The sequence below is a fragment of the Pelodiscus sinensis genome, chromosome 10 (genome assembly GCF_052426305.1).
Source record: "Pelodiscus sinensis isolate ZL-2025 chromosome 10, ASM5242630v1, whole genome shotgun sequence".
In the NCBI taxonomy this organism is placed as follows: Eukaryota; Metazoa; Chordata; order Testudines; family Trionychidae; genus Pelodiscus; species Pelodiscus sinensis.
Genome location: NC_143061.1, coordinates 34,898,923 through 34,925,313, shown reverse-complemented (window position 1 = coordinate 34,925,313; position 26,391 = coordinate 34,898,923). Strand labels below are relative to the sequence as shown.

The 26,391-nt window shown below is 41.9% G+C and overlaps 1 protein-coding gene across 6 annotated transcripts in view; it reads right to left on the bottom strand.

Moving 5' to 3' along the window:
- The window catches only part of TFDP2 (transcription factor Dp-2), a 192,721-nt gene extending 171,342 nt beyond the window's left edge, over positions 1-21,379 (bottom strand). For 2 of the 6 annotated variants that reach the window (XM_075937643.2, XM_075937644.2), the window contains exon 1: positions 21,202-21,334. Coding sequence is in view for 2 of the 6 variants with exons in the window: in XM_075937642.2 (XP_075793757.1) it covers positions 21,202-21,352 (151 nt within the window). In the remaining 4 variants the exon portion in view is untranslated. Of the gene's footprint in view, positions 1-21,201 lie in introns of all 6 variants that reach the window. The other 4 variants (XM_075937647.2, XM_075937645.2, XM_075937642.2 and 1 more) reach the window with 3 other exon arrangements.
- Between the last annotated feature and the right edge of the window lie 5,012 nt (positions 21,380-26,391).

The following is a 26,391-nucleotide window of genomic DNA, read 5'->3' as shown; positions in this document are numbered from 1 at the left end:
CTAGTTCTTATATTATGGGAACAAGTAAAAAGCTTTTCCTTATTCACTTTCTCCACACCACTCATGATTTTATATACCTCTATCATGTCCCCCGAGTCTCCCCTTTTCCAAGCTGAAAAGTCCCAGTCTCTTTAATCTCTCCCTCCTATGGGACCCGTTCCAAACCCCTAATCATTTTAGTTGCCCTTCTCTGAACCTTTTCTAATGCCAGTATATCATTTTTGAGATGAGGAGAGCACATCTGTACGCAGTATTCAAGATGTGGGCGTACCATGGATTTATATAAGGACAATAAGATATTCTCTGCCTTATTCTCTATCTGTTTTTTAATGATTCCTAACATCCTGTGCTTTTTTGACTGCCGCTGCACACTGTGTGGACGTCTTCAGAGAACTATCCACGATGACTCCACAATCTTTTTCCTGATTAGTTGTAGCTAAATTAGCCCCCATCATATTAAATGCAGGGCTTGACAAATAATGCAATGGCAAGTAGATTGCAACCCGGAAGAGCCAGGTTCAGGCGATCTGCGCATGCGCAGATCACCGGACAACGCGGCTGGCGAGCAGGACTCGCCGTGGTTCAGCGAGCCCTGATTATACGTATAGTTGGGGTTATTTTTTCCAATGTGCATTACTTTATCTTTTTAATGTGGATAAATGTCTCACAAAACTAAGTGATTGGGCAACAAAACGGCAAATGAAATTTAAAGTTCTTCACAGTCTGCTTTGGTCTTAACTACCTTGAGCAGTTTCATATTGTCTGCAAACTTTGCCACCTCACCTCATTTATGAATAAGTTGAATAGGATTGGTCCTAGGACTGACCCTTGGGGAACACCACTAGTTACCCCTCTTCATTCTGAAAGTTTACCATTTATTCCTACCCTTTGTTTCCTGTCTTTTAACCAGTTCTCAGTCCATGACAGGATCTTCCCTCTTATCCCATGACAACTTAATTTACATAAGAGCCTTTGGTGAGGGACCTTATCAAAGGCTTTCTGGAAATCTAAGTACACTATATCTACTGGATCCGCCTTGTCCACATGTTTGTTGACCTCTTCAAAGAACTCTAATAGATTAGTAAGACATGATTTCCCTTTACAGAAACCATGTTGACTTTTGTCCAACAAATTATGTTCTTCTATGTGTCTGACAATTTTATCCTTTACTATTGTTTCAACTAATTTGCCCGGTACTGACGTTAGACTTACTGGTCTATAATTGCCGCGATCGCCTCGAGAGCCCTTTTTAAATATTGGCATTACATTAGCTATCTTCCAGTCATTGGGTACAGAAGCTGATTTAAAGGATAGGTTACAAACCATAGTTAATAGTTCCGCAATTTCACATTTGAGTTCTTTCAGAACTCTTGGGTGAATGCTCTCTGGTCCCGGTGACTTGTTACTGTTAAGTTTATCAATTAATTCCAAAATCTCCTCTAATGACACTTCAGTCTCCTACAAAGAACAGGTCAGTTTGGGAATCTCCCTAACATCCTCAGCCGAGAAGACTGAAGCAAAGAATTCATTTAGTTTCTCCGCAATAACATTATAGTCTTGAAGTGCTCCTTTTGTATCTTGATCATCCAGGGACCCCACTGGTTGTTTAGCAGGCTTCCTGCTTCTGATGTACTTAAAAAACATTTTATTACCTTCTGAGTTTTTGTCTAGTTGTTCTTCAAACTCCTTTTTGGCTTTTCTTATTACGTTTTTACAGTTAATTTGGCAGTGTTTATGCTCCTTTCTATTTACCTCACTAGGATTTGACTTCCACTTTTTAAAAGATGCCTTTTTATCTCTCTCTGCTTCTTTTACATGGTTGTTGAGCCCCAGTGGCTCTTTTTTAGTTCTTCTACTATGTTTTTTAATTTGGGGTATATAAATGCTTTCCCTAGGGGCATAAACCTGCTATTTATTTAGCCATCTGCATCATTGGCCAGCATGGGGAAAAGAGAGGAGACCAAACCCCATAGTCTCTGCTGCCCCTCCAAGTGGTTCGGGGACAGGTCATACTTTTCCCCAAATTAGTCCTTCCCCGGTATGACACACTGTCTGGATCAACTCTCCCATGGTGAGTAGGAGTTTGGGAACAGAAAGAACCCAGGCCCACCCTCTACTCTGGGTTCCAGTCCAGAGACTCTACGATAGCAGCTATTTGTAATATTCCATCTATCACCAGAGTGACAGCTACAATTCCCTAAGCCACTCCCCCACCCCTCCAAGCACCTTCTTGAGCACAGGCCCTTCCTGCTGGTTCTTAATAGTTTTTATACCTGCAAAACTTCTCACTTCATCTTCTTACCCCTAAGCACATACCCCTAGCACATCAACCCTGAATTGTCCTCTTGTGTGTGTGCTGGGATCTGAGGGAGACCTAGCCCTTCCTCCAGCGCCTTAGGGAAGGGAGGTGTAGGGGGGGGCAATTGCCCCCAGCACCATGCTATGGGGGCGCGGGACTGGTGTCGGACAAAGCACACAGAGCGCATGCTGCTCTTGAGCTGGGGATGCTGCTCTTTCCAAAGTGCAAGCCAAAGCAGCCAGCTGGGTGGGAGGAGCAAAGCCCTGAATAAAGGTACGTTCCTCCGTGCCTGGCTGGGGGGGAAGGGGAGCACTCCCCCAATCAAATCCCCCACCTCCCCCAGCCAGGCACGGAGGAACATACCTTTCTTCAGAACACTGCTCCTCCCACCCAGCTGGCTGCTTTGGCTTGCACTCTGGAGAGAGTGGTGCCGGCAGCCGCAGCAGCCAGCACTTAAGCTCAAGAGCAGAGTGGCTTGGTCCCAACCCGCCCAGCCCGGCGGTCCCCGGGGGCAGAGGGGTGGATTTGATTGGGGGAGTGCTCCTTTCCCTCCCAGGGGGGCGCCAGGCTGGGCAGGGTGGGACCGAGCCACTCTGCTCTTGAGCTGCTGGCTAAGTGCTGGCTGCTGCGGCTGCCAGCTCGGCTCTCTCCAGAGTGCAAGCCAAAGCAGCCAGCTGGGTGGGAGGAGCAGTGCTCTGAAGAAAGGTATGTTCCTCTGTGCCTGGCTGGGGGTAGGATTTGATTGAGGGAGTGCTCCCCCTCCCCACTGGGGGTGCCTTGCTCTGCAGGGAGGAACACATGGGGAGTCTTGTTTTCACTGATAGCTGTTCCACCTAACTGCTGGCCAGATTAGTTAGGTGGGGGAGGGTTGGAGCAGGGGCGGATGAGGGTTTTGCAGGGCCCCTGGCAGCACAATTTCACGGGGGGCCCCCCTTTGACATGGCACATGCGCTGTGGCACCACGGCCTCTGGAAGTGCGGGGCCCAGGGCAGCTGCCCCGCTTGCCCTGCCCTATATCTGCCACTGGGTTGGAGCCAACTCAATGCTCCCATGTTGACAGCAAGATGCATAGTGTCTTCCCTCTCATGCAGAGAGTCATCATATGCATATGCAGTTATTCATCTATGGCACCTTCTTCTGGGTGGGTTTTTTTTTTTTAAATGCTCCCCCATTCACCTTCAAAAAGGGACTTTCCAAAAGCAGGTGCCTTCTGCTGACTCCCAAGGCATCCATAGGTCCAACCTTCTTTCAATAAACCCACTTCACAGGTCCCATTCTTATTGTTCTTGAATCTGGCTTCCACCTTTCTTCAACCATTGCAAGAGATGCTTTTCTTTCATACCTTATCCAGTCACACCTCATTCACTCAACAGGATAATCACTTTAGCAAAGAGGTGAGGAGAGCTAAAAACTCTACAGGATACAAGGTTTTTATGTAAAAAGGCTTACTACAAAGTTTCTATGTTCTGTAAAAATTTACAACGTTTCTCTAAAAGGACATAATACAACAAACTCAAGACTTATTACAAAACTAAAAGGACTTGATACAAAGTTAAAATAAAAAAAATTAATGAGAAAATGATTAATACAGAGATTAATGAGATTTACCTATAGATGCATTGGTATGGAGGAAACTGAGGTGCATGCTCTGGGGAAGGGATGTTGTATTGGAATGGGGGGTGCCTGGCTCTGGGGTACAGATGAGTATTGGGGTTACTTGTTTTTTTAAATACAAGATACTTTATAAGGAAAAACTTAAAAAACAATAATGTGGTAGCACTTTAAAGACTAACAAACATGTAGATCATGCATGTCAAACTTGAAGCCCTCTGAGGGCCAGACAAATGAAAACTGATAGCTTTCAGGGACACCAAAGAGAATGTACTTTTCTATATGGCAGTTGTAATTATTTATTATTATTGATTATGTTTTAGGTATATTTTTCAGGTCTTGTTTTACTATAATACAATAATTTGATATGTAAAATTATGTGCTCAGTAACAAATGACTGGGGGGGCACAAATTTGGCCTTTGCCCCCAGGCACAAAACATCCTCACTACATCTCTGCCTTCCTCTATAGGACTCTGAGCTCTGCCTTCTTGGTATCTGGGGGACCTTGGTCTCCTGAGAGATTTGAAGCCCTCTTCCCGCTCCTTCATATGAGCTGAGTTCTTGAGGGAAACGGAATCTGATTGTAAGAAAAATTAAAACATCTGCCATCCAGAAAATGAATAGCTAATATACATACCAAACTTGTGTGTTGTGCAGGGGGCTGGCCACTGCATATGGGGAAGGAGACTGATCTGGAAGATGGACAGATTGGGTAGACTGTGGACATGGCTTGGGAAGTCTGGCTGAAGCAGAAGCAGCAGTCCAAGCTGGAAGCAGGAACTGAGAATGATGTTCCCAGCACAGGCTACTTAACCAAGATAGCATGCAGTCCTCCAAGAAGTTGCTGCCTGTGATGTGTGCACAGGGCATAGGGCAAGAGAAAATGAAGAACTTCTTCCATGTCAAAACTTCTATAACACACACACACACACACACACACACACACACTTTTCACTGTAATGGCCAGGCATTTCTTGCACTTGCTCTAAAACACTCAATATATTTCTGCAGTGGAATACCACAATTTAACACTTCATACTGTTTTTCAACTCTGACGTTTGCACACAGATATCATTTGAACATATTCCTTCCCCTACCCACCAGTAAATCCACAGAATGCTCTCATAGCCTACCTCACTACTAACAATGCTCATGGCAAGAATACCCCAGTGCCTGGTTATTAACACTATATCTAAACTGAATCTAAACAATGAAGCTTGGAACTTCAAGATATACATGCACATCTTTGCTTTAACAACACACATCAGGGAAGACAGGAACACACTCAGACCTATATTTCCTCATATAACAATCATCACAGTTCTGACACATTCCTCAAGCTTATCCCCAATTCACCTATCACAACAACATGCTCCAGTATATTTCTGCATCATTCAATACCGCTACACCTAACTTAGTGAATGCAGCTGAGTTGCCAAAAGCTATTGCCAGTTCCAGGGAGGAACAGTTAAGGTATATTGACATTTACCTTAACTTGGTATTTACTTGTTTTTAGAAATTTGAATTTTGATAAATTCAGTGTTCTTAAAGGGCACAAACTATCAGCAGGAAACCTTAATTCTGCATTAATTAGGTTTTTGGCTATTATTGCACATTCATTCAAACAGTTTAACAAATGAACATTTCCTTGTAGTGTTTGCAACACAAATGTTGCAGCCTTGTGCATCAAATCCAGGAATTAAAAGCAACAAAACTAAAATAGTCTATTTTCATTGCCCAAGTTGAGAGAAAAGGAATGAATAATCTGCGTAGAGTGAGGAAAACTAAAAATAGATTTTTAAAAGTTACCTAGCGTAAATAACATTAGGTATTGTGGGAGAAAAAAATCAAATAACTCCAATTGTGTCAAAGGGGGGACTGTGCAGAAATCAAAACTCTCTGAAAAAAAACTGCTGTAAGGGTTAAAAGTTTTCCAGACCTCTCTCCCTGTAACAGAGAGAAATCAAATTAACTCTAATCAAGACCCTTACAATGCCTCCTATCTCAAGTTCATGGATACTCCTAGTCTGTCACAATTTGTCATGTAAACCCTTATCTTTGTCACAGTTTGCCTTGTAGACTCCTCCACTCAAGTTCTCATGTGGCTTTGTGTACTGTAAAAACTTACTTCTAGCACTCCTGGGGTGAACAGAAGTCTCAGAGTACTTCTGCTGAGACTTTGATATGTTAAAGAAGAACAATCAACAACTGAACTGTCTAAGCATTCTGTATATAGGATACCTGAATCTGTCTCTCATTGCTGCTGCTTTCACTCTTGGAAGTGACAGCCTGCATGCATCATAAAATTTTCCCTTCTAGGTTTCTCTCCTGCCTCACTGATTTGACCTCCGGCCTCGGACCCTTCTGGGGGCTCTGTACCCCAGGGGAGCGAGATTTCCCCCTCAGTATCAACCGCAACCCAGAAAAAGAGCATATACATATATTTATTGTTTGAGTGCTTAATTTTAAAGTAAGGGAAATCCTGGACTTCTTTTTCTATTTGGAGTAATTTACTATCAATAACAACTCCAATTTAGATTACCTGCCAAAACACCACCACAACCACTTGTGCTCTAGTAATAGACACAAGTTTCTAAATAAAAGGAAAGCAGTCATTGTGGTGGTGTAACAAAAAATATTTAATATGATCAGTTTAGCACAACTTTTTTGAAAACAAATATTTTTGTTGATCTGTGATAGTGCCTTATAATCAACAATTTAGAATGCTGGCATATTAGGTTTTAAATCACAGCCCAAATTATGAGAAGATTTAGTAATATTTTTGCCATATTATTTTCTACGTTCACTGCAAAACTAAATATAATTGCTAAACAATTGTATCTACTAAACCAAGACCTAGAGCAGACATTTTTCATACATTTTATTTCTATGTTTGATTCCTGTACAAAACTCAAATTTAAAATTCAATAATTTCTTCATCAGGAATAAATGTCAACCCAAGTGCAAAGGATCTATCCAAATTTTCTGAACCATGAACTTGTATTAGATATATGTTGCTGTTTTGGGGGGTGGAAATGGCTGCATACATGCAAATAAAACGGCAATGTCTAAGCATTTCTAGAACACTCCACACGCTGCCAAGTGGAAGAGCTCTGCAAAGGCCTTGTAGAACAATACAGTACAGAGAACAACAGTGGTGATGGAGTGGAATTGGTGCATTTGGATGTGTGATTGTGCAGGTACAATGATTCCAAATGATTTGTGCTTAAAGTATAGAGAGGCTGAAGCCAGAAGGCTACACCAACTCCTTACCCCCACTATTAAAAGTACAAAGTCCTGGATCCTATGTAAAGGACATGGATGGATATGCTTTCACTTCAAATGAAATATCTAAAGTGAAGTATTTGACAGGCAACTTGGTTCCTATGAAATTCAAAAGCCTTTTTCATCTGATACACCAATAGCTAGAAAGGGATACAATCGCCAAGAATATTTAATCTGCTTACAGAATTTAATTAGTATAATGAACTACTGATAATTTCTTAAAGATTAAGCTGTCTCAAGTTTAGAGAACCAGTAGATTTTATCCAAAACTTTTACTTAAGTTTTGTCACCAATCTCTCCGCCAGTAAAAACAGTTGGTATTCTTCCAGCTTTATGAACACAATCTGTCAAGCTCAAGAAGCCAAACTTCGTGATCTCACCATCTGCCATGACCTCTTGTCAGTTTCAGACAAAAGACCCCATGCAGATGGTCTCAAATTGTAGATTCTTTCCTATTCCCAGTTACTACTTGACAGCTTGCACAAAACAAATAGCAAAATGTAAAACTTGACTTTGTTCTCTCACTGGTTTCTGACAAAATTATGCAAAGATGGATTTAGAGGTCAACTCCAATAGCTCAGAAAATGTGTCTCACAGATTACTAGAACTACAGTACTACAATTTTTGTTCACCTCTTGGTTTCACTTGCTCTAACAAAAGAGCATTGTGGTAAATTAAGTCAACAGCTGATCAATACATTAAGCAATAGGAATACCAGGGCAACAAGGAAGTCCAGTGCTGGAAACATTAAAAATCCGATGTGATTACTAATTTAGTTAAAAGATAGCTAGGCCCAATTCTTATTTAACCAGTGCAGTAAATAAAGAAGACCCACAACCTAGGCTCAAATCTGAAGCTTAAAAAGCCTGATCTATTCTTAAATGTCATTGATATTAGAGTTTTGACATAAAATTCATTTATTGGAAACAGACAACACAAAATACAAAAATCTATTTTTCTGCAAAACATTTTTCTCCAGAACCTCATTTGCTCATAAAAGTAATTGTTCTAAAGACTCATTTTTAGTCAATACCATAATAAGCTTCCAGCAAACACGTCTATTAAACAAAACCTTCCAGAAACTAAAAGGAGCATTTTACACTGCAGAATACACTATTCTGTTCTATGTCCATGTTTAAGCAAACTTCATTAGTTTTGATTTTTTGATAGGCACATTATGATACGTTACTTCCAGAACAAATGAGCACCAACAGATCAATCCCACAGGCTCCTAAATACCATCCATCCATCACCTCCTACATAGCACAAGTCTTCCAAGAGTCAGTGCTGTCATTATGCCAGTACAAGACCACAGAATGATAGAACTGGGTGGGTCCTGTAGTTGGTTGCTGGATAGGTATTTTAGAATCTAAGCCAATATGTATACTGTATTTTATTAGAGCATATTTGGGCTTGATCACGTGGGCACAAAATTTTTTAGACACAGAAAAATCCATTCCTAACTATTTAAGTGAGGAAGCGAATATATTTCATATTTACTGGAATATAAAAATAATTTTACACTCCATGTTTCACACTTTTTTTTGACAATGTGGTTGAGCTACTCCTAGTTATAGAGGGAAAATATACCTATACAGTGCATGTATTCATTTTGAAAGATACAGTTTATTCTTTGTACACATCTCTAAAATTAATGTTAGAGTTCAGCCCAGTTTAGAACAAGATTAGGTTTCATAAGGCTCCAGAGTAACAGAACAGTTCCTTGATTAATCAGTACAAGCTCAGTTTTAAAGCTACTAATTTATGCACATGGGCTAAATGGATTAGACCACCTGTTGCACATATGCTGCTAAACTGTGTCTTGGTTTTCAAACCATGTTCTTAATTGTTCAAATATTCATCAGAATTGTTTCTTCCATAAGAACAAGTATATTCAAATCTTGTTTTTACAAATTTTTCAAATATATTTCAGTATCCAAGTCCTATTAGAAGTTATTCCCAAAGCTTTTTTAAAAGAAAAACAGCTTCTGTTGAAAATATTACTGACCAATGATCAAATTATATGGTTTAAAAATGAAGATGTGGTACTACATTTGTTATCAAATGTAAAAGGACTTATTTCAGAATTTGTATTAATTATTCTGTGATCCTCACATGTGATGCAACAAATTAAATAATTACCCATGGATCTAATAATAGATTTCATTAAGATCATTTGGACAGACTTTAAATTTACTGTTTGTACTTTTATCTATCTATCTATATATATATATATATATATATATATATATATATATATATATATATATATATATATATATATATTAGAGTGTATCTCTCTGAGAGTCCATTTGTTCAAGAACTAGATATCAGTTAATCGAATAGTCGAGCAACTGCATTAAATTCCTATTGGTTACTCAACTATTCTGTAGTCTCAGGGGGAAGAGCCAACAGCCAATGTGCTCCGGCCCCACACCCAGGGAGTCCCCTGCCACCCTGAGCATGGGGTGTCAGGCAGAAGCCAGTCCGCAATGGGAGCCAGTTTAAAAACCAGCTCCCTGTGCAGATTAGCTGCCTGCTGCCCCACGCTGCTGCCTCTGATATAGAGGCAGCAGCGGAGGATGCCAGCAGCCCCTGTCCATGGGGGTTCTGATAGAGGCAGCAGTTCAGGGTGGGGGAGGAGACGACATGACACCACAGAGCTGGTACTGATGAGAACTGGCTTTTAAGCTGGTTCCCCCCAGGCACCGGCTCCTGCATTCCCTCCCTTGCTCCCTGATACAGAGGCAACAAGGGGGGGGGGGGGGGAAATGCCAGTAGTCAAGAAGATTAACTGATAAGCCTAGGCTTATTGAGTAATCATATAATCAGCTACTCATTTACATCCCTATTAAGAACTCCTCCTAAATGGTAAGAGCTAGCGCCACTAAATTTGGTATGCAGCTTCCTCTTCTAACTTAAAGCAAGGGCAGGGCTTGGTTATGCCAGGAGAACCAGAAGCCCCAGGAAAAAGATGGTTTTCCGTAACATGCAAAGGAAGGGCCTGCTGTTCAGAGGGACACAATATGAGAGTGGCCACTGGGGGCAGCAAGCCTGCAGAGGACAGCTATCCTGCAGTGTCCCCACTGGGGGTAGCCGTACCTACAACCAAGAGCGTGGTCAGCAGGGCTGTGACTTCTCCATTTTGCCTGCCAGCATACCAGAAAGTAGCCCCCAGGCCCGACCCCAAACCCTTTCCCCCTCTTCCAGCTCTTGGTCACAGCACAGGGGGTAGGGAGGAGACAGGGAACTGAACAGGCTCCTAGTGAGCTGAAGGAGGGTTGGTGGAGAGGAGGTGGGGGGGAAGAAGAGGGAGAACCCCCTGCCCTGAGCTACTCCTCCCCCCTCCACCTCTTGCATACTCCCCCACTCCCAGATTCCTGCACACACCCCCTACATCCTCAAGGCTTTGCTCTGAAGGACCCTGACAACGCTAAGTAAGTATGCTAGTTACAGATTTTACTTTGTTTCCTTTCTGTTATTTTATAGTGCTCCTTGTGTATAAGATATTTCTATATGATGTCCAACCTGTTACTTGTAGAAAAGCTCCTTAATCATACCAAGTTTTGAAAGATGTCTTTAATAAAGATGTGTTTAAGTGAGAATATGAAACAAAAAGCAGTTGACTATCACAGAGCCCAATATTTATATTAAAATAAAAATGGAACAAATGTATATGACTCAAAATAAACTTCAGCGTGAAATCATTTAAACAGCTAGCTGAATGTTATAAGGTACGGCAAGTATTAGGGCCACTATCCCTTGTCCTATTGTCAATGTACATACAAATGCAGCAGTACTAGGAGCTCCTGAATATATTAAGTAGCACTGACACCAGAAAGAGAAAAATACAGAAACAACTGTAAATGTGTAGACTTTGACAAGCTAGAACCACAAATGGGGTGTCAATGTGAGAACTCAGGCAACAAGGGGTTAGACAGCATGCTTAACATAGCGAGTGGGAGCAGAACTCTAGGGTCAGACTAAGCACACTGGACACCCTCCTCTACTTCTCTGAAACTACCAGATGATTTTCATTCTGGGATTTTAGCTTCCTAATGTGTGAATAGCAGATTTTTCAGTTTAGATATTTCTGTGCGCACCTCGGAGGCAACAGGGTTAAGTACTTACTTCATTACCCTTCTGCAAAGGACAAATATACATATCTCCTCCAAATATTTCAATCAGCTCCTCTGACTGCATGGAGGGCAAAGCACCCAAAGAGATAAACCCATTCAAAGGATAAAACCAAAAACTTAAGATCTTAAGACCCAAAATAATTTTGTTCGGATACATGCACATATACACACACAGGCACATAAGCACAGGGTCAGTAAAGTAACCCTGAATTCTGAGACGTGAACAGGTGAGAGAATCCTGTTGAAATATTTTCAGAAAAGCTGATTTACACGTAAGCTTTTTTCCTTCTTCCCTGCATTTATTAATGTAGTTTAGAGAATTATTTATTGGGGTACATATGTTTGGGGTACATACATTTTTTAAACTAGTATTACTACAGGTTGGACCTCCTTGGTCTGGCACCTTCAAGACCTGACTAGTTCCTGACAAAAAGGGGGAAGGCACCAACCTCCCCATTGAATTCCTGGTCCCACTGCCCCCACAGCGCTGGTTGCAGGCCCCGCTTTCCTAGCCCCGCTGGCTGCAAGCTTTGCAGCCCTCCCTTTGCTGATCCACCAGTCCTCTGGCCCCGCCGTCTCCACTTCCCTGCAGGCCCCACTGGCTGGCTCTGCTTCCAACTGCTGTCAACCTCTGTGCTGGGGCTCTCTAATCCAGCAACATTTGTTGTCCTGCTGGACCACGGATGTTGCCAGACCCGAGTGTCCAGGACCACAGAGGTTCAACCTGCTATATCTTATTCCTTAGTTATTTTTACTGTAGGTAAATTAGTCACTTCAAAACCTGCACTGATCAGATAAATTGTGAAGTTGAGGATCTGCTGGAACAGGATCTGGGAAAACAGCAGGAAAAACTGATCGGCAAGACACTTCAAGGAGGAAAATATGAGTGCATCCTAAGTGACAGGAATAGAAGATAGTCTCAAATCTAGTAGGGATCTTCTATGTTCACAAAAAAGGGCTCTAGCAAACCAGCTTCCCATAGGGGGCCAGTCTACTGATGGCCCATTTCTCATGTAGAGGCGGTCTTGTGAGAGACTAATAGGCAGAGTCTATTTGAAACATTAGTGTTTTGGAACTACTGAGCCATGTAACAGAGGAAGAACTATCCTGAGAGAGTAAGACGAATTCACCCCCTGAAGTAACATGCTCACATACCCCAAAGTGTGAAAACTAGGGCCAGACAGAGACTGAAGAAAGGTGCATGCATACCTCCGCTATAGCTCGCCCCATATTCCATGGAGGTGGATGCATCAGTACTGCGCCTGTTAAGTATGCAACTGACAAATATCAGATAACAACCCTAGACAAAGGTGGGGGCATACTGGACCCATCACTGTGGAAAGCAGGAGACACAATTCCCTTTCATTCTTAGAGGATATGCAGCCAGCCTTTTCCATCTAGAAGATCTGATTAAATCTGAGTTCTGCCAAAGTAAAAATATTAAGATTTAAGATAACAGATTGGCCTATTTGAATCGTGGTAAAACTAAAGCAGCCCTAGAGTTGAGATTTGCGGAAACAGAGGTAGAAATTTTTCTATAAAATAAAGGAGAAACTAAAGCAGTGCCATGAGAGACGTACTGTATCTCTCTCTGTTACGTAACAAGTGAATTGAATAGGATATCTGAGATAGAGTCAGAGGGGTCAATGTCTAAAGTTGGAGCCTATTGTTCAAAATAAGGAGTCACCTGCAACCTGAGACAAGACACAACAGTGAAGGACAAATTACATGCAAAGGCAGTTCCACAAAACTTATATTAAGCCCTCAAATTCCCATGACTTCATCTTAAAAACAACTTTAAGCAACCATAAGAGGTTCCTTCTGTAAGCTGTCACACAAGTAGAACACAGCATATTAAAACAAGTTTACTAACAGAGTGTTCCCCCCTCTTCCCCATAATATGGACCAGATTACTGTCCCCCTCAATTGTTAGGACCCCACCCATCCTATGAATCTTCTGTTAGGATTGTTCTAGTACCTATAGCAATTGCTCTACATGGAAAAAAAATCAACCGCCGATATTGCTGGACAAGCAAGCCCCTGGACTAGAGAACTCTGGAAGCTCAGCAGCAGCAAGCAGTGCTGGGAGCCACAGTGGCCTGTGTTGCAGGAAGGAGAGCCCATCCAGGTCTGCTGACGGATCCCAGGAGAGCCCGGAGTCCATCACCAGAGGGGTGAAATTGCCCTCTCTTGATCTAGCAAACTTTCTTCTTCAGCAACAGTCAGGTCCTGAATATGCCCAACCAGGGAGGTCAAATTTGTATTTGAGAGAGATTGTGTGTCTGTGTGTCCATCCATGAGTCTGTTTGTTCAAGAACTCTTCCTAAATAGTAAGAGCTAGGACCACCAAATGTTGCATGTAGCTTTCTCTTATCCTAACTTAAACCAAGGTAAGGGTTTGGTTGTTCCAGGAAAAATGGAGCTGGCTAGGGACCTCTTCTCCCCCCCCCCCCAGGACTGCCCCAGCCCCGAGCCTCCCACCCCCCCCCAGGTGCTCTTTAGGGAAGACAGGGGGCCTGAAGGTCTCCCCTGCAAATTTGTATGGAAACATTGCTGGCTGTTCCCCTTAGTCAAGGAGCAAGAGGAACGTGCATAGTTTGCTGCATACCTCACTCTGGGAACGTCTACACTTGCTCTCTAGTTCGAACTAGAGATGCAAATGTAGCCGACCGAAATCGCTAATGAAGCGGGGATTTAATCGCTAATGAAGCGCGCTATTCCACTCACCAGCTGATTTGAACCAGGAAGTGCGCTCCAGGTCGCGTTTAGTTCGAACCAAGGGGTTTGATTCGAACTAAAGCGACCTGGAGCGCACTTCCTGGTTCAAATCACCTGGCAAGTGGAACAACGCATGGCCGAGGTTATGTTAGTGAAGCGCGGGATATTTAAATCCCCACTTCATTAGAGATTTCGGTCGGCTACATTTGCATCCCTAGTTCGAACTGAGCAAGTGTAGACATACCCTCTGGCTGGGGAGTGCAGGGGACATACGAACCTGGACCTCCCTCCCCTGCCTGTGCCCCCTAGAGCTGCAGCAGCCATGGAGAGGTACATCTCACCTAGTCCCAAGCTGCTGCAGTGAGAGGGGGATGGAGTGGTCCCCTGCATACTGAACCTCTCATTCCCATCCCCAGGTCAGAGCAATGATTTAAATGAAGTAAAACAAAAATTAGCTGACTTAAATACCTAATCAACACGAGGTAAATCTTCTAGTGAGGATATAAAGCAGCTATAGCAACAAAGAGCTATAATCTAAGTTGGAGTCGTTATTGATATTAAATTATTCCAAATACAGCCACTTCCCAACTTACGAACACACCGACTTACGACCATCTGTACTTACGACCAACCTCCCATTAACTCCATTATAATAATTTCAAGTTGAGAACCATGTATGTGAAGTTTTTCAAACAGCACAGGCAGCGTGTTTAAGGGTATTTCCGACTTTCGACCAAATCAAGTTTCGACCAGGTGTTCAGAACATAACCCGTTCCTAAGTCGGGGACTGCCTGTAGAAAATGAAGTCCATGATTTCTCTTACTTTAAAATGAAGCATTTAAACAATAAATATATGTATATACTTATTCTTTTTTTCTGAGTTTCAATTGATACCTTATATTGTTTATGCCAGGTAACTTTTAACATCTAGTTTTAGTTTCTTCACTTATGCAGATTATTCATCCTTTTCTCTCAACTTGGGCAATGAAAATAGACTATTAAAGAGCAGTAAAGCAACAAGATAGAAATTGTATTCATTAGTTTCTAAATTAATCTGATTAAGATAACACATGGAAATTTACAGGCATTACTTTAGTCATTGGCAGACACTCACACTCTTATTTAAGACTCCACCCTACAAACAGGTATATACAAAAATGACTGAACTGAAACTATGGGACTACTCATGTGTAAGTTGTTTCATGGGCAAGGACTTATAATTTCCCAGTGTACAGTGGTTAGATCCAACAAAGAGAGAATTCCAATTCTTGGTATTTAAGAACAAGCCATCACATTTTTTATATTTTGCATATGATTAAAATGGTTTTGTTGCTACCTTAGTTTGAATCCCTACTCTGACGCTCAGTACTAAATGCTGGGCACTTATTAAAACATTTGCTTGGTAGCAAACACCAAGATGTCCTACAGAACTGTCACCTCTTAACAGTAGCAAAAATCTATTTTAAAAGTCCATTTCAGTAGTTAACTGACAGCTTATAATGAATGTCAAGTTTTAGCACAGAATGCCCTGGCCAAAATAATATGTTTAAAATGGGTCTGGTTCCATCATTATACTAACCAGATGACCCCTGATGGCTGGCATAGTTGCTTCAGTCAATCTTGTTAGACACACATACACTACCTTTTGAATTCATTTTCTTTATTAAATGGCAGTTGATTAAGAAAGATTCCAGAACTAATTTTAGCAAGCTCTAAAACTCAGAACTGGTCATGGCAAACATTTCTTCTTCTGAACGGAGTTTAAAAAAAGTCTAAGACATGGGTTCCCAAACTGGAGGGCGTGAAGAACTTCCGGGGGAAGGGGGATGAGACGACCCAGCCATACACACCCCCATCAATCCCACCCCAAGTTGTGTTGCTTTTTGGGGGAGGGGGGTCATGAGGGTTTCTCAAAAATCAAAAAGGGTGCGTGATGCCGAAAAGTTTGGGAACCACTGGTCTAAGAACTTCTCATTACCATTAGCTACCTCTCCGTTTAACTAAGTGAAAGATAGTTCCCTCCGTTTTTCCATTTAATAACTACAGAAGAATTAAAAGATGCCCTACTAGAAAACTTGGTACAATAGAAGGTGGAGCAAAAACAAAGATCATTAGATATTTATGCATTGATCTTGTGAGATGAACTGAGAAGTGTTTTGTTTCATTTTCTTAAATGGTACTTCTTGTAAAAGTTTTGTATCTACAATAGTTGGAAGTCATATATAATTCTGAAACTGAAGTAATTGAAAATAGTTTTATTGATCATCAACCTACAAGTGTCCAAAAAGTGCTATTTCAGTAAAAATTATGGAATTAGGCAGTGCTAAGTGATCTTTCACAGTTTTATTTTCTTACATTATAGCTGTACTGTGCATTTTTAAATATGAGTTCAGTCTGTACTCCACTCCTACTAATCAATATTAGGGATGTAAAATACCATTTAATTAGTTAACTGGTTAAACCATGGTGTCCAACATGCTAGCCACATGTTACTATGTGGCCAGTTTAGTGTGGCTAGTTTGCTATAGCAGTAGTGGCTACTGCTTCTGAACTGGTTGGACAGACCAGACCACTTTAAGAAACACTGGGTTACATGAGCCCCGAACAGATTTAATTTATTGTGCATTTAATTACTTACAATATTTCAGGGTAGGTGTATTTGAAAGCAAGACGGATTTAGGTGCTTGTTGGTTTTGCATCAGCCTTGTGTTGCCATGTCTGAGACCTAAGTCCAAGAACATTATTTCCTGGCACCAGACCAGAAGGAGCAAAGCTGATAATCTCACTGAAACTGTTAACCCACCTACAAATTGCTCACTTATCTTGCTAGTAGTAAAGTCCTACAAATGTAATCAATAGAGACTAAGAGTAAAGATTTTTCTTCTGAACATTGTACAACAAAAAGCCCAGCCTCCAATATCCCCCTCCAGCAGCTCCTCCTTGTCCTTTGACTTCTGTCCAGATAAACAAGGTTGCCATGGCTCCTCTCTTCTCCACTTCTCCTCTCCTCCATCCTTTGTTCCCCCCTGACTGGAACCAGCTGGTCAGATCACCAGGGTCCTCTCTCCACACCCCATTGTCCTCCCATTGTCCAGAACCATACTGGTCACAAGTTCTGTGCTGATTCCTGTAACAACAAACTCGCTCTCCACTCAACTGTTAAACTAGTGACACCCAGGGACACTGACTGCCAGCCCCTCTGCCTGTAACTGTTTTGAACACCCCTGCCCAACACATACACACAAATCCCTCACTTCATTACATGGAAAATCAAGATAAGGCAAACAATACTGTCTTAAAACAGTGTTCTATCAATAAGACAACTGAGGTTTAACGCCTGCTACAGCTACATGTGCTACAATTAACAAGATATATTGTACTTCAAGAGTACACACAATTAAGATTTTAATAGAACACACCATGGATAATAAGCTTCCATTCCCCAACTATATCACATCACTATTTTCTATTCTTGTGTTTGATGCACATCTCCAGAAATTTTCTTTGCACTTATGCAGCTCACTGCCATCGGTATCATGCATATTCTTTTCCTGCTCCTGTAAATAGGCTCTCATAGCCTAAGCAGCATAAGGAAACTGAAAAAGATCTTATACCCACTCTGTGGCTGTTATTAACTGTGCACCAGAACAAATATTCTGTTCTGGACATGATTCTCACATATTTCTATTTCCAACACACGAAGTGGAAAAACATGAAATACTTGTAGAAAACTTACACCATTTATCTGGCTATGTTATGCACTTTTTTCCAAACTGTCCTGTGTATGTTAACCACTTAGAGATAGGTAATACTTCATAGCCTGAATTCAAACAAGCTTTTTCACACAATACTAAACTCATCTGGATCAGAATGTGCAGTACTGTCAACAAGGGGCTTTTGCTGAGTAGACAATTACACCAAATCATTATAAATTTCCACTTTGCAAACCTGTCACCAAGTGTCCACTGAAAATTACAATGAGATGACAGAACTAATTTCACATGCAGACTAAATTAGACTTGAACTTAAGTTTCTAGAGGTGAAAAACTGATGCAGAAAATCAATGTGACACTCAGTTCCTCATACTGATGAGATTTACACTTTAATATCTAAAGAAAGTCACTCAAAAATCACAATTTTACAGCTTTATGTAAAAATACATAATTCAGAAATCATGTGTCCACGTTCTTCCTGGTAGCAGTTTGCATCAAAGGGATCCAAAGCATACAAGATGCCAGATAACGTAGTGAGAATTACTATCCACTACAACAGTGAAGTAATGGTTGAGCAGAAGGTTCAGACAACTAGTACATATATTAATGTTAAATTAATTTATGTAGCTATATGAAGTCGTTAACTGTCCACTGAAAGCTAACTTGCATCAAACCGTTCCTTTTCATTCTTTATAGTACAATGATTTTTCAACACACAGGAAGTGGTTATAAAAGAACCATAAGGGTTTACAAAGAAAAATATAAGATTTATCTCAGAAGTTTCTCATTACAAAACAGTGCCCACTAATAACAAAATAGGAGTCACTTAAGAATTATTTCCCAGTTTTTCTTCTTGCTTTAGGGTAGGCCTAAATAACCTGACCTATTACTCCTAGGTCTCCTCTAGAGATAATACTTCCTGTTAAACAAGAGAAGCTGACTTGGGAAGAGGAGAGATTTCAGTACTTTCTTTCTTGTAGATACCTATCATGTCATTTTTCTTTCCTATTACCTAATTTCTCTCTTCCTTTCCCAACTCTTATCAAACTTCCTCAACACACTGCATCAGGAGCACCAGATGAGGAGCCATGCCCCTCTCACTTTTTTTTGGCCACTTCTTACTAGGGGTGTGAAAGTGTAACCATGTAAACGTGTGTTTCTTAAACTTTTTAAGACCAAGGAACACCAAACAATTTTTTTTTAAATGAGGAACACCAAGGATTTTTTGTTGAGAGAGGGGAAAAAAGGTGGGGGAAGGGGAGAGAATACATCAGGGGAAGTTATTGAACCCCCCCCAAAAAAAAGGTCGCCTGCCCCTTTAAGGGTGGCCATTTTGAATTCTGTTCTCCACGGTACACTGGTGTGCTGTGGCACATAGTTTAAGAAACACTGATGTAAACAGTTAACCAATGAACATGTTTAACCATGTAAACAGTTAACCGATGAGCCAACTGCCATCCTGTGTGTAACCACTAGTTACGCGGTTACTTCATTACATGCATTTTAACATCTCTACTTCTTACTAGCAACCAGGCAAAAGGAGAAGAAAAGTGAGCAGGGTTTGGGGAGAAAGAGATAGCATGAGGAGGTGGGGGCCACAATTAGGCACCTGTTGTTTCCCCAAACACTTGTACTTTTAGGGCACTTCTGCTGTACATACAATATTCTAAATAGTTCTGAAGTTGTAGGTACCTTTGTTTATAAACATAAATAGCTGAACTGTAAAATACTTTCTAATTTGTATCATAATATAATCAATAATGCATCAGGAACTTCCATTCCCATAGAACTGACATGCTTTCAATATAAAATATTAATATATTATTATATGATCAAGTGGATTTGTGGGCATAGTCTGAAGTAAGAGGATTAACTTGATTTATTCACTTAAAAACATATAAGTATATTCTAGCATACAAACATATTTTTATCAAGCCCTACATCAAACGAATACATAAACCACTGTACCATAACAACATTTCTTTGAGAGAAAAGACAGATGATATATGACCCAGACATTTACTGACAATGTTTTTCTTCAGTTTCTATTCAGAAGTTGAGGTATTTTAAAATACAGTTCCAACACACTTAAGACTTCCCAGTAGTCAATGCTTCTCTCTCTCTCTCTCTCTCTCTCTCTCTCTCTCTCTATTTCTATACAGTCTTTTATTAAATTGGTTTAACATTTGTAAGAGGTGCCAGATAGGATTTAAACTCTGGATTTGTCTTTTTATAGAACAAATAACCACATCAAGAAACCATGCAAGTTTTCCCCACATACTGTTTAACATGATCTCCCACCCCCATCTCACAAGTAAAACAGACCAACTGAAATTTCAATGAACTTCAGCAAAGATACCTTTCCAACCCTTTTGTGTATATGGTTTGCTAATTCTACATTTTGTTTTTCCAGCACTATTTCTGGATTATTGACTAAAGTTTGCATTCTGAAACGTGAAGTCTACCTCCACCTCTCTTATACCTTTAGAAGATTTATTGGCCTTCCCTTATTGACCTCAAGTGGGAGCAGAAAGAGTCTCATATTTCACATTTCACACCTTTTAAAGTCTCTTGCTCAGAGAAAAAGAAAGCAGTTTCAAGTGCCCCCCAAATATTTTTCAAAGCATCGCATACATTTATAGTGCAAAACATCTTAACTTTGTGCTGCACATCAGAACTTCGCTGTTTAAGGATATGCTTCTTCATTGAAACTGACAGAACACTACATTGGCCAGCTAGGACACAGCCTAACTACCAAGTGAATTAAGCAGCAGACGGCTACACACGGGACCAAATACAGCAGACTCCTGAATCCTCTCACCCCTACCCAGAAACTCCCTTCTCCCCGGGAAAGAGACGGGTGAGAGGAGACGGGCGGAGATACCAACTACAAGGCGCGGGCAGACACTTCCGTGACCTCCAGCTGGGTGTCACGCAGAGGCGAGAAGCGCCAGGCCGGGCGGCTGTCACACGGCACAGCCCAGCTCCCGGCACAGGCCTGCGTGCCAGGCACATTGTGCCACCTCGCTACGGCGGCGAACGGGGTCAGCGGCTCCCAGGTGCCAAGCACCCGGGGCTCTGGGCGGGGAGACGAATGCCCAGGGCAGCGACCCCGGGTCAGGGCGCCGGGCAGGCCCCCAGGGAGAAGCGCACAACGGCCGTTAGCCCCTCGGTGCGCGCGGTGGGGGAGGGGACAGCGCAGCCAGGCTGAGCAGCAGCTGAGCGCGCTCTTCCGCCCCGTGCGTCCGCAGGCCCCGAGCGGGATGGGCCTGGCCAGCACCGGAGCCGAGACAAGGAGCCCGGCGACGGCTCCTCCCTCGCCAGCTGCTCTAGCAGGGAGCCGGCCCCCGGAGGCGCCCCCGGCCGGCTCGGCTCTGCGCTGCCGCCCGAGAGGGTGCCCCGCTAACGCGCAGAGTCCCGGCCAGCCCCACTCACCGTGCTCCAGCCCGGCCCACTCGCCGGCTCCCTCCACAGCCGCACCGAGCCCGGCTCCCTCTCTCCCCCGCACAAGCTTGGCGGCGTCTGACAAGTGCGTTCTCCCATTGGCCGCCCCGCCGCGTGAGGGCCGGCGCCGCCAGCCGCCCATTGGCGCGGCCTTGTGTGTACACAACCCGCCCGCCAATCCCCGAGGGGCAGGGGGCAGGGCGCAGAGCGAGCCTCGAGCGGCCCGAGGCGGTGCTGGCCCGCACCCCGGGGGCGGGATTTGGCCTCTCGGCGGCGTCAGCCCTGAGCCAGCCCTGGCCCGGCTGCCTCCCCCTGCACACAAAGGAGTAACTCTCCGGCGGGGCTCCCCGCTCGGTGTCACACACACACACGGGGGGGGGGGAGTGACTCCGCCAGCACGGGGAGCCCCAGACTAACCGCCTCTCCCTCGCCGCTCACACCCCTCTCGGGGGAGGAGCGGAGACACGATCTCCCGTGAGGCCCGGGCATGGCCGGAAGGACCGCAACTGTGGGACCCCCATCGTACAATATACACACCCTCGGCAGGTGTGTCCCCCAGGCTCAGCCCCATCACGTCGCTCTGGCTGAAGTGGAAGTACTTGGGCATACAGAGGTCAAACCACCAAAGTAACCCAATCCAGCCCTGCATGAAACCTTGGAAGGCAGAATGGCTGGGAGTTGACTACTTCATTAAGTAGTTCATAAGGACATTGTAATATTAGTTTGTGACTGCGGTCATTCATATTTTAACATGTGCTAAGAGGCTCAAATTGCAATAATCTAAATATTTTATACAAATGAGACTACCAAGCAGTGGCGGATTTAGAGTTAGTGGGGCCCTGTGCTTAACTTCATTTTGAGCCACGAAAAAGAACATTAACTCTTTGTGTCCTCCCATTTTTATTCTTTTTTCTTGATCCTCCTCCTGTATTATAATTAATAAGTAAATGAAAATAAAGTGAGGCACCTTGATTATTTTTTTAATGATCTTTCCACATATTGTCTGTACCATTAGATGACTATTGTAAAGTACTTTGGATAAGAGCGCTTTATAAAACAAAACATAATAACCTTTCTTCAGTCCACTTGAATGGAGTTCTCAGAGCACAGTTTTGAGAACTTCTGGTCTAATGAAAGCTTGTGTTTGCATTAACCTAACATGAAAAATATGTAAAAATAAAGTATATGGATGACGCATGAATGGAAAAATAAAAGTTAACTTCCTCTGAAGAAACTTACTCTGTTTAAAAAAAAATATTCAGATAGCTTTCTTTCCACACTTTTTCTTTGTAAAATTGTCAATTAAATCATGTTAAGTAATATTTTGTAGAGAGACATTTTCAATTGTCAACATTGCTTAACTTGTCAAATGTTCCTGACTCATCGTATTTCACAAATAATTTTTAACTCAATACAGAAAAAGGATGTGCACCAGAAGCATTTGTGACAAGTATTATTAAAAATATTTTCAGAATGGTTTGTACATCTGTAAAGGTTGCCTGCAAACCATCCTGTAAAAGGCTATACAAATCAACTGGTGATTTTGAAGCACAGATCTCATAATTTTTGATAAAATGAAAGAAATGTTTCACTTCACCTGCAAAAAGATTTTTGTCTATGTTCTCTCAGTAGAATTCACTTAATTTCTTACTGTAGTGGCTTTTAGCATCTTCATCTAGACTTCTGTCAGAAAAAAACCATGCAAATTAAATTAACAGTTTTCTTTAGAGATTCATCTCTACTCTGTAATTGCACTACTATTGTGTTACAAATAATACTGATGATCTCAATGATGATCTTCTCGTTGCCTTTTAAATTGATTTCATTGTTTCTAGTTTCATTGAAGATAACTTCCTACTTTTTTATGCTTTTCATCAGATATATCAAAGGAACCTATATTTTCTGTTAATGTTAGTGCCTCTGCTTCCACAGACCTATAGTCATTTCGAACTTCCATGACAAAACTTGTATCTGAGGCTAACCATTGTGCAGCATTCAATAAATGTGTATAAACTTTTTGCAGTGATTTGCTGACTTCATCAATTCTTCATCAAACAACAGTATCATTCTTTTCAAACTTTTCTGCTAAGGAGTTTGCTTCAGTTTTCACACATGGTTTTTCAGAACTTGATGTGGCTATGTCTAATAAAGTTTTCTTTATAACATCATAGCTCATTTTGAAAGCCAAAACAACATCTGCACAAGCAAACCACCTGGCGTCAAAAATTCTTTTTACTGTAAAGTGTTTTCCATTTGCCTGCTCCAAGTGTGATTATAGCATATTCCACTGATCTGTGGAAACAAAAACAAACAAAAAAAAGCATAGGTGTTTTGAAGTAAAAAAAAAAAATGTGTAGCACCTTCATAATAAGCGGCTGCAGCATTGCATATTAAATTTAAGGACTGCCTGGGAACATGATATGAATAAAGCAGAGGGATTTTCATTGTTCATTCTTGCCTGTAGACCTGAATATTTTCCTGACATATTTGCGGCATTATCAAAGCTCTGTCCACAACTATTTTTGATGTTCAAACCTAAATTTGCAATGATTTCCAAAACCATTGTCTCTAAACATTCAGAAGTGTGGGATTTTAGTCCAACAAAAAACCAAAGAAATCGCTCTATAACTTCACCATTGCCAGTCACGTATATTAAAATTAATGTTAATTGGTGTACATGACTCACATCTGGTGTTCAGTTGACTATTATTGAATAATATTTGGCAGCCTTTACTTCATCAGTGAATTGGTTTCTGAACTGATCTACCATTATAATAATGATCACATTGTAGATTTGGTGTGTTAAAAAGTTGGTTTTCCCTGAGCCACAATACTGATAATTTTCAAATATTCAGTGAGAAAATTGTTAAACTCATTAAGATATTCAAGACAGGTTAAAAAATTACCTTTTCAATGATGCATCATGTCCTCTCAGAGGTAGTCCCAAAGATGACACAAGCTTTACTGTGGCAACAACAAGTCTATCTAATGAAATTACTGCCATGGGTTCAGTAATGGGGGAAACCAGCCTAATATGGAAACAAACCACAAATCGGTTTTTGGTTACTGACAACAATTACACCCAATTTAACAGGAGACACTACTTGTTTCTTTTTGTACTGTATATCCTGGAACATGGGTCCTATGCTTGCAATGCTGATGATAGTGCAGAGCCGTGCAGGCTCCATGCTTGTGTCCAAAATGGTGGATGGCAAAGTGGGCTGCATGGATTTGTTGGATTTTGAAAAACAGGTGTGAAAATGATGGTTTACCAATGATTGTATGGGATGAAGATAGCAGCAAACTAAGAAGTTGACTCCATAATCCTAGTTATCACTGCATGACTTGTTTGAGGCCCATCATGCACGGCTAAAACTTTCCAATGAACTGTGTGCTGGATTGTGTGAGTTGCACAGGGGAATACCTACCCATGGTGTGGGTGTGTGAAAATGGTGTTGCTCTCCCTAGAAATAATGGAATGGACAAATAGTCACCAAGGCTATGTCTAGACTGCAGGCTTCTTTCAGAAGAAGCTTTTCTGGAAAAGTGCATCGAAAAAGTGATCTGCTTTTTCGAAAGAGAGCGTCCACACAGAATGGACGCTGTCTCACATTTCATCTGTGATTGCTATGGATGGAGTGGCCACCAGGGCACCTGTGCTTTCTTCTCTTTCTTCTTCTTTCGAAATAACTCTCTCTTCCCCATCCAAACACGCCTTTTTCTGAAAGAGCTCTTTCCTCGTAGAATGAGGATTACCAATGTCAGAAAACCCCCTCTGTTCTTTCAATTTTCTTTCAGAAGAACGCGATTGCAGTGTGGACATAATTTTTTAATCAGAAAAATGGCCATTTTTTCTGAAAAAAAAAAACCTCTGTAGTGTAGACATACCCCAAGTGGACTCACAGGGAACTAAGGTAGAGGCCTGATATATTTAGAGAGAGGATATAGTCCAGGATGAGTGACATACCTGTAGTTTCTGGTAGAATGCCTCTTTGTGTCCAGGATGAGTAGCATTTCCAATTTAGATTGGTAACATCTCCTAGTTGAATCTTTTCCACTATTAGAGAGGATGGCTCATATGGGAGAGGAGCTCCTCTATTCTATGGCTGATGATCATCCAAATACCACACTTTGCAGTGAAAACAGAAGTGGATTGGAATGTCCGATTCTGCCATTGCACTGCTTCAGGTGGTCAGGGAACATTGAAAGGTTGGGGAACCAGAACTGTAACGTGCGGTCATGATGACTGTCACCCTGTCCTGTCAGATCTTGTGTAGTACCCAGGGTAGAAGTAGTAGTTGACAAAATGCATGGTTGAACTGGACTGTGGAAAGAGGTGAGGACCGCTCTCGGAGCAGTATCTTAGGGCTCCCCTCCAGCAATATATGGTGCATGTGTTGTTGGCTTGGGAGCCAAACAAATCCCTGGTTGGGGTTCCCTGTCACATGAAAATATCATGGAGAACCATGTCATGGTGTTCTCACTCACCGTTGATCATGAAATATCTGCTGAGGGAGTCTGCAAGCACATTCTGCATTCCTGGCAGATAAACTACAGATAGGATGATGATTGCAGATGCATCAGATTCAGAGAGGAATTGCTGTCTGTTAGCGGGAATTGTCAGTGTAAGATTCATTGATTGGTGGCTTGGTGAGTAAATCAAATGAAGCCATGCTTGAAGGCAATGACAGTGGAGGCTTACAAACGGAGTGATAGAGATGCACGAGGCCATGTGGCCGAGGAGAAAAAGGCATGTTTTAAGCTTTATCTGTATGGTTGCACGTGAAATGGCTTATGATATATCTATCATTCATGGATTTATAATCTGGGGGCAAATATGGCTTTAGGCTGACAGAATTGGGACAGCATGCCTGTTGATGTATAGGCTTCTTGGCAAGGAGGGACAACTGGGAAGAGCCAGTTGTCAATGTATGGGAAAACAAAGGAGATCATAATGTCTGAAGGCAATAGCTTCCCTGAATAGTTGTACTCTGAACTGGAAATGGTTGGAGCCCACCATCTGTGGCAAGATGAATGTAATTGTGAAAGTAAACATTCTTCATACAGAAAGCCATGAACCACATGCCCTTTTCTAAAGATGGAATTAGTGCTGACAACATGACCATGCAAAATTTGAGTTTGTGGATGGAATGGTGGACGTTGAGGATTTGTCTCCATCCA